This window comes from Psammomys obesus, unplaced genomic scaffold (assembly GCF_907164565.1).
Source record: "Psammomys obesus unplaced genomic scaffold, mPsaObe1.curated_primary_1811, whole genome shotgun sequence".
In the NCBI taxonomy this organism is placed as follows: Eukaryota; Metazoa; Chordata; class Mammalia; order Rodentia; family Muridae; genus Psammomys; species Psammomys obesus.
Window position 1 is genome coordinate 2,626,990 of NW_026587556.1, and position 9,854 is coordinate 2,636,843.

The 9,854-nt window shown below is 39.8% G+C and overlaps 1 protein-coding gene across 1 annotated transcript in view; it reads right to left on the minus strand.

Annotated features, from left to right (window-relative positions):
* Ryr2 (ryanodine receptor 2) overlaps positions 1–9,854 on the minus strand; it is a 380,472-nt gene that overhangs the window by 241,980 nt on the left and 128,638 nt on the right. The window contains exon 15 of the mRNA XM_055603932.1: positions 8,500–8,635. Within this exon, the coding sequence (XP_055459907.1) occupies positions 8,500–8,635 (136 nt within the window). The remainder of the gene's footprint in view (positions 1–8,499; positions 8,636–9,854) is intronic.

Sequence of the window (9,854 nt, forward strand, 5' to 3'; positions counted from 1 at the left end):
GATAGATAGATAGATAGATAGATAGATAGATAGATAGATAGATAGATAGATAGATAGACAGATAGATTAAAAGTTTAAAGAGCTGATCCGTACAAGTATATAACCATATTCAGAAAGGCAAAATATCACTGTTGGTAATAAAATTAAAGTCCTATGAAACTATCTATGACTGTCATTGCTATTTCATGGAGATGAGACCATAACAAAATGGAAAAACAGGGAAAGAAGCAAGCCTTGATTTAAAATACAATGCCTTTCCAGGATTTTGGGGAACAAGACAGGAAGTATCTATTCAGACAAGCACTTCTATGCTGAGGACTTGGGAAGGTCAAGCACTTGGTTTTCATTGCTTGCAGCCTTTCCTGGTGTCCTGGCACCCAGGACGATCTGCCTGCCAGCAACACTAGGAAAGGGTCTGGAGGCGCTGAAGTCTCTAGCTGCTGTATCCTCCTGTGAGAGCCACTATCCATCACTGTGACAAAATGTCAAAGAAAACAGTTTGAAAGGAGGTAAGATTAATTCTGTGTCATAGGTTCAAGCTATAGTAGGCTGACTCCACTATTTTTTTGTGCCTGTGGGAAAAATAGAAGCATAGTAGCAAATGGGCATGGCCCAGGAAAACTGCTCTCCTGGTGGAAGCCAGGAAACAGAGAGAAAGAAGGAGGGGCTAAGGACAAGGTATGCCTGCCTAGGACACACTTCCATTGGCCCACTTGCTCCCAGGACCTCACCTCATAGCTTCTACTACCTTAAATGATGCCCTTCTAATGATCAATGTTATCAGCTTAGCTGGATCTAACTACAAGGCCAAGGACTAGGGACAACTGTGAGGGATTTTCTTGATCAGGTAATCTGAAGTAAGAAAAGTCATCATAAATGTGGGCAGCACTTTCCAATGGCAGCCCAGTTAACTGGGAGTTCCTCTTCCCTGCTATCAGAATCAAGAAGCTTCTGGCTTCCAACATACACTGAAGACCACCAGCTCTATAGGGATCCGTCAGCCCCAGACTGGGATTGCTGATGTATCCAGCCTCGTAGACTGAACAGCTATTGGGTTTTGGGACTCTCCAGTGTGAGGCAGCCATTGTTGGATTTCCCAACCTGTAGCGTGTGAGCCAACCTGATAATCGCCTTTTAAGATACACTCATTCTGTTGGGTCTCTTCCTCTAAAACACCCATTCCTAATACACCAACAAATTATGCTGGTTATAATCTATTTGATGAATCCACTGTTTAGGTCAGAGCCCCTGCAGCCCAGACATATCCCAAAAGCCCCACCTATAATGCTGCACTGGGGACCAAGCCTTCTCCTTCCCAACTCTTCAAGGGTTCAGAGACTGATCACATTTCCTAAACAAGAAAGAGCGGCAGTCTTCTCTGTTTGTTTTATGCTTTGAATCTTCAGCAAATGAGTATTCATAGTTTGCCAAAGGGCCACTTCTCAGACATCTTCAGAAAGCCATGCTGGCTTGTCTGCATCCCACAGATTAATTATGTGGATGTCAGAAAAGATGTATGAATGAGGGCCACAGTGATGCTCCTCCAATTCCAAGTACAGGTGTCTGTGACATCCTGACGTCTTCCCAATGGCAGCTCATAAATCCATCCTCATCAATCTCTACCTAAGACCCAGCCTCGCTAAGTCTATGTCAAGCACCAAATTGTTACAGATTATCCCTCTCCCATCCCTGTTTGCTCTCCATATGACAAGCACCCCAAAGAAGAGCAGCAACAGCAGGCATCTACTTGCTGGCAGCCAGGTTTGTTTTTATTATGTGCTTGTTTTATTTTTTCTCTCTATCTATCTCTTCTCTTTATCCGTCAGCCTCTGTCTCCTTGTCTGTCTCTGTCAGTCTCTCTTTCTCTCTCTCCTGTGTGTGTGTGTGTGTGTGTGTGTGTGTGTGTGTGTGTGTGTACACTGAGTGTAGGACTCAGGCCCTTAATACAGGTCATACAAGCACGCTACCCAAAAGGTATGCCCTTGAATCCTGTTTACCTCTTTGGAAGAATCAGGGAGAAAAGAGTTCATGACTCTTTGAAGTTGATATCTGAAGTAAATCTTTTGAGGCCTGAGGGAAATGAGCTACCTACGAGTGACATAGAAATATATTATAAAAGAACCCTAATGACTGTGTTAGCACTGAAACTCTTCTAAACTGAAGTACAAATTCAGATGGGCTTAGTCTGGAGTCAATGGAAACTGAAAGTCTCTGAAAATCAAATGGTAATCCATGTTTTCACTTCTTAAATTTTTCCTGGTCATGAAATCAGTGGTCACTAGAATAACAGTAAGAATGAAAATAAACCAAAGAAATGTTGTAAATTTAAAGTTTCTCATAATTCCACCCAGCTAAAACACCTATAAACCATTTACATTACTCTGTGTACAAGAGGAAGGACTCTCATTTTCCCTGATACATAAATGTTTTTGCGTTTTTAAAAATTAAGTTGGAACCAATATATAGCATTTTTTTTTCTTTTACCACCACAAATCTAAGTTAAGTGGCATGTATTACCACTTTGGTCAATTATAAAAGTTGTGCATGACAACAGATTATAAACAAATGTGTCACAGAAGTAGAAACACAAGCTAAAAATCAAGAGTCCTCCTGTCAAGAGATGGCCATGCAGCACTTTTCCATATATTCTTACAGAATTTCTGCCTCCTCTACACAACTCTAATTTTATGTAGTTGGGATCTTTTTAAAAATAAGATTTTATGTGTGTGTGTGTGTGTGTGTGTGCAGATGACTTCAGAGATCAGAAGAAAGCATTGGATCCCCTGCAGCTGGAGTTACAAAGGGTTGCTAGCCACCCAGTGTGGGTGCTGGAAAAGGAATATGGGTCCTCTGCAAGGTAGTGCACTCTTCTACCCACTGAGGTAAATTTACGACCCTACAGTTGGGATTATAATCTATACATAAGTAAGCCTTTTTGTTCCTTCCCAGGTAACATCATACTGCAGGTTCCCAATCAGAAATGGAGAAACAATTGGGTCTGCTTCATACGGTTTTCCAAATGACAGATTTATTTCAATTTTCAGTGATTCCACAGAACTAAACTATATAAGTATACCACAGGCTCCACAGCCAACCCCCCAGAGGTACAAAGATTGCTTTCAATTTTATGCTATTTACAAGTAATTCTACTGTGGATGCTCTTTTCACACTCACATAAATACTCCTATAGAATACGTTTCTTAAAGTAGAATGTTTGAGAGCAAAGGCTCTTAAAAGTCCATCATTCATGATCCAACCCAGAACACATTACCCAGCCTTTCCCCAAATGATATCATCCAAATTATTTTCTGTGCCAACGTAGTCAACACGTAGGATGCCTAGTTATGTTTTAATTTGCAGTTATTTGCCATGGTAAAAATCTTTCATTATTTCATTCATTATTATGTTAGCTGTTATTTCTACCTGTTGACCATTTTTTTTTATTAGCTATCATTTACTTTTATTTTGGATATATAAGACTCCACATTTTAAAAGAACTAATTAGGATTTGACTTTCATGGAAACTCTGGCATATTTCTCCAAATCCCAGGGCTTTTTGATTTTTGTAATGATATTATCTATCATACAAATTCTTTATTTTATGTCGGTGGTGCTTAAACTTTCTAACACTGTGACCACTGAACACATTTCCTCGTGTTGTGGTGACCCTGGCCATAAAATTATTTTCACTGCCACTTCATAACTGTAATTTTGCTACTGTTATGAGTCATGATGTAAATATTTTTGGAAATAGATGTTTGTCAAAGGGATTGTGACCCACAGGCTAAGAACCTCTGTTTTATGTTATCCTACTTATTGGTCTCTGGTTAGTCACATACTACCATTACTTAACGATAATGGAACAAGATGATGAAGGCAACATAATCACCATCCTTGCTGGCTTTGTGATTTCTGCTGTCTGTCTTCCCCCATGCCACCCTAAGCTCCTTGAAAGCTTACATTGGTGCTGTATTTTTGGCCACCACTCTACCCAGTGCCTGAATCAGAGCATCTCCCAAAGTAGGTATTTAACAAGTAGCTAACCAATTTGTGAAATCTGTGTAATGATCTGAATATTGGGATGAAACAGTCACATGTTGCAATCCTAATCCTTAGGAGTGACAATAGGAGAGGGAGTCATTGGGTTGGAATGAGGTCATGGGAACAGAGAAATTATCAGCAAGGTTAGATCTCCTTATGGAGATCCTGGAGAGATGTTCACACCTTCTGTAGAATATAGTCAGAAGACGCCTCTAGTAAACTGTCTCTCAATGGCCCTCTATAGACACATAATGTGCTGATGCCTTGAACTTGGACTTGTGCCTCCAAAATAATGGGAAAGTTCCATTGGTTGTACGTAAGCCATCTATCTACCTTACATATTTTGTTACAACAGCTCCAACTTCATGAGAGATGCTATCGGCATGGATACATACCAGCCTCTAAGCCCATGTTCCCCTGGCATGAACATCTCTGCTGTACAAGGATGCCTCATCCAGAGACCAGACAAGAAGCTGAGGTGCTTAGGGAGGTAGGCAGAATGAAAAAGAAACCCTTCCTGAGATGAGGCATTTTAATAAATATATATTCGGAACACTCTGGAAGAAATGGGTGTGGAGGTAGCTTAACAAAAGACTCAAGGACAGTAGTACGAAAAGGTAAAAGTTGAGAAATATGAACACATTGGAAAAATAAACTTTCAGACTTTATCTTTGCTGCTTTAAAAAATGAGGTGTTTTTGTTTTGTTTTGTTTTGTTTTGTTTTTGTTTTTGTTTTATTTATTTGTACGTATGTGGGGTGCTGGTTAGCCTGAGTGCAGCACCCACAGAACCCAGAAAGTGTGTCAGAGCCCTGGAGCTGTAGTTACACTCAGCTGTGAGCTGTCTAATGTGGGTACAGGGAATCCAACTACGGTCTTCTGCAAGAGATGTGCGTGCATTTAACCAACAGGCAGAAAATTAAATTTAAAAGTAAAATATATTCATGAGTCTGAAACAATGGATCTTAGTAACATAAGCTATTACACCGCCAAGATGTAAAATTTTAGGGAATTCTAATTATGTCAATATTAAGTAATAGCACCATCAACTACTTTCTTAATCAAATGAGCTATAGATAATTAAGGAAGCATGGATAGACATTTAAAAATATTAAATCTTGCAAATATTAATTAACTATAGATATTCTGGAAGTATAATTCTTGATTGGAGAAAGTAGTGGAAAGAGGCAATATAGAGCAGTTATATAGAGTGATTGAGGTCAGGGTTGGAAGGGAAGAGGAAGGCCAGACATGGGATGTCATGTTCTAGGAAACATAGAGGCCAGTCTTAGAGTCAATGAAGATCCATGCGGAAGTGAGGGTGGTCTCCCTGAGCTCTGAGACTATGATGGGAAGACAGGAGGATCCGAGTCAGAGAGAGTAGCCAGAACTTTTATAGTATTTCATCATCCTAGAGGTCTCAAGCTCAGTCACACTGGATGGTCCTTGGTCAATCAGTGCCACACATCCCAAGACCCTCAGACATTCAAGATCCTCACATAACGTGATGTCATTTTTGTAAACAACCTGTTCACATCCTCCCACCCACTTTACATCATCCCTGTATCACTTTCATCAGACTAAGTAAACAGCTATTACTCTTTATTGTTCAGGGGATAATGACAAGAAAAAAAAATCCAGCCATGTTTAGTTCAGATGAAGTGGGGTTTTTTCTATTATTTTCAGTCCACAGCCATTCAAGAGTGTAGGTGCTACACCAGTGAATATGGAAGGCTTATTGTATTTGCTGTGAATCAGCTAGACACGGGATGCTGTGGATACAGATGTGTGAAGTAGAGGTGCTATATTCAGAGAAAGAACAGAGTAAGAGAATTAAAAATCTTCAGTGCAGCAAGAAGTGTAAAGAAACTTTTCCCCCTCTTTTGATGTGAAAACCAAACAGCAGTACTTTCTAAGAATAATCTGACTATTATCCTCTACAAGCTAATCTAGAATTTTCTTTGTCATATCCAGGATATGTATATAAAGTTTCTTTTCTAAGGCATGTTTGAACTACAGCAGAAGACAAAGACAAAAGCAATACTGTGTTAACAGGGGAAGGAATGATTATAGAAAGTCGACAAAAGAAAAGGGATGCTGGGGACTGAGGAGAAGGCAAGAAGAAAAGTCCTATCCTACACTAATCATGTGATGTCAAAACCAAACACCAGCTTCTCAACAATCTACAGTGGAATCACCACCACTTCACAGACAGCATTTAAAATGATAGATGTCAGTCATTTTCTGCCTGGCATGGTAACTCATGGAATTAGCAGAGTAATGCCAGAAGTAGGCATCTTTATTTCCTCCTTTTCCCCTGTCAGGGTACTGAGATTCATCTGTGTCCAAAGTCATATCAAAGGAAGAGGCTGGGGTCTGGGAAGAGGGAGAGATATTGTCACAGAAGTTGTTGGCTACAGATGAGACAAGGCTTCTATTTCTCAGTGAAAGGGGCTAATGGAAAAAGGAATAAGAAGCCCGTTGTTTTTGGATAAGGCAGATCAATGGCTACATCCACCCTGCTACCAAAAATCAATGAAAATCTCTGCAATGGGTTTATTAAATAAGTTAAATTAATTTTGATTGAACATGACTGCCCAGTGTGAGGCAGAAGGTAAAATCACTATGCTTAAATTCTTGGTTCATTCAACCAGTTAGATGGATGAAGCACATGAGCCAACATCTATGATAGACAGGATGGTTTCTCCTGTAACCTCTATCCCCCAGCTGAGAGCCATGAAGTACAGTGGCTTAACCTGGGCTTCAAGCATTGGCTGGTGCTGGTAGAATTCCACCTACCCACCCCTTTGCCAGATTGTGTGCAGTTTGGGACTGTGTGCTGGCAGGTGTGTTTCAAAGGGATGAAGGAAGCAGTGTGCTCTTTTTCTCAAGACAAAATTTCCTTTCCCTTCCCACCATCAAACCAGAAGTACACTGCAAAAGATGTAACACATGGGCCCGGCAAGATCTAGCTCAGATCATGAAAGGAAACCCAGACTGTGGGAAGCTGACCACACAGAAAGTAGACACAAACACACACACACAGAGACAAAGACAGAGAGATGGAGAGAGACGGAGACAGAGAGAGATAGACAGACGTTCTCTGTCAGACTTACATTTATATGACGTTTAAGGCATGAGTTTGTCACTCAACCCATACGACCTTTGCCATCCCTCTCGACAGGGAAAACTAAGATGTCACAGTGTGTGGATGCATGTGCAAGTTGTTCCATCTTATGACACTCCTCTGGACAAACACTTACCTTGTCTGAACTCAATCCACGTTACACCATGGTAAAGAAGTTACACTGAGCTCTTATAGAGCTACCAAACTAGGCCAAAAACACACCAAAATGAAGTGTTTTCCCTCTGTCTCTTCTCTCTCCCTCTTTTAAAAAAGAAACTCAGTCTCATTAATCGAAAATTACTCTCAAGAATTTTGGTGCCACAAAATTTTTATCCTGATAATAGCTTTGATATCTTTGGCCCTGTTCAGAGGGATGTGAGCACCAGTGCAGAACTGCAAGTGCCTAGTTTTAATGGCATATCAAAGTGCTCACCTCCAAAAAAAAAACATTAAAAATTCTAAGAAGAACAATTATGAATAAATTGTCTTATGACTCTATAAATTTTAATGAAGTTTAATTATATTTTAAGGGATTTCCAAATATTTTGACTACCCTTTCTTCTTCACATTACAAGTACTTTATCATTATTCTTTATTCAGGTAGACGTTCCTCTTCCATCAGAATTCAGTCACCTAATTAATATCGATGTATGAATAGGTATTGAGTATCTACTATATACCAGGCATTAAACCAAATCACATAGGCACACAACCTGGAAGCTGATAATCTTACCTTTGAAAGTAACCTTAGGTACCAGTCACTAGGAATTGTGCTGAGTGATATCATACAGGTAACATGTTAGCTGCTGTAAAAGCAGCTTGTGATGGGGCAAAGCCAGACTGACCCAAGTTCTTGGCGAGAGACACAAAGAGACTACTGAAAAAGTCTGGGTCAAAACCAAGGAAGAAACATGTTTGTACAGAGCCAATGGGAATATGATACAAACCTCCTCAAGTGTTGCTCAAAATAAAATATATCTAGAAGCTGGTAAATCATAACTTATGAACGCTACAGAAGGATAGTAGACCAAACCCTGACAAACCAGAGCTGAAAGAAGAGGGACTTTGTAATACTAACTTGGGAGCCAAGAAGGGAATAAGTTATATCGATTTTTATAGGAGGCCTGCAAAAGCTACCTCCCCTAACCAAGGCACAGCTACTTCTGCAGAGGCCTTCCTTGCTCGCAGAAGGAATTATGCACAAAGCATTGTTGGCTTTAGGTTATCTTCATTAAAAATTAAAAGTCCTGACCAGGAGGCACACTGCAAAACTGCTGTGGCTATCACAAGATCTTGTCAAATTTGCCATAGAAACTCAGCCATGGTCCTTACCCAGCAACTCGTACAGGGAATTCAGGATGGATTTCCAAGACTCCCCTGCTTCTCGCCCCGCAACATCTGCAAAGTGGGCTGCGCTGCTGTATACGTGCAGGCGGTCTATGCACTCCAGAACCAAGTTGATCATTCCCTGGAAGGGGGGTAAAAAAAAAATGTCACCATCTGAAATTAGCTCACCAGTACAACCCCAGCACTCAGGAAGCTGAGGCAGGAGGATAGCTGCAGGTTTAAGGACAGTCTGGGCTACAGTGTAAGCTTCTATCTTAGAGGAAAGAAACTAATTGTGCTCAGGCCAAAAAGATTTTAAAACGGGGGGAGGGGGGGAGGGGTGATGGCTTGATTCTGAGAGAGGCCTAGCTTAACATTGTCAGCTCACTTTAAAGATAACTAAGATCATTTATTCAAAGGATAAGAAGAAACACAATTGCCCCAAGAAATTAAATATTCTTCAGATAACTTAGGTTTTCAATCTTGGTTTGCATTCTCAAACACAAGTGAAAGAAAGTTGTATAACTGTGTTCTTCACACTGGCCTTTCAAGGTTTAACAGGGGTTGGCATGAACAGGTCATGAGTGGTATTCTACTATTAGTGCCTCATCCTTATTTTCAATAACCATTATTATAACTACTACATTAAAGACATACTAAATTAAGTGAAAGAAATCCACTAAAAAGAAAATTTCAAACAAGTGAAAAATTCACTCATAAAGTTCTGCAGAAAGCAGCCTGCATTTGAAAAGGCACTTTCATGGTTATTGTTGGGTTGAGCCTCTCAAAATGAGGCAGGGCCATGAAAGGAAAAGCTATGAAACATTGAGTAGTCAAATTCACTCATTGGAGAGAATTTTAGCAGCAGCCATGGGCCTTAGAACACTCATGGGTTCCTTCTGGATGGTTTTGTATAACCAAATGACAAAGAAAAAATACCTTATTCACATTAGACTGAATATGTCCAAATTCATATTTTAAATTGCTATTGTCTAATATTTAGATTAAATTTCCTCAGATATGAAATAACTGCTGTACAGCAATCATGCCAATGATCTGGCATATATGAAGATGTGAATTCCTTAACTTAACCTCTCTTGTTCTTACTATTGGTTTACTGTGATTTTTGCGCCTTTATGATCATAGAACATTTTTTTATTTACAAAAAGAAATAGTTGCAAAATTTAGTATCAGTTTCAAAAACACCAGGAAAAAAAAAAAACAGCTTTAAAAGTATAACAGATTTTGAGATTATGGAAACTAAATGACATCCTCTACACTTTCCTCAGATGCTTATACAAGGTACTTCTTTCTGGAAGGAAGGAAGGAAGGAAGGAAGGAAGGAAGGAAGGAAGGAAGGA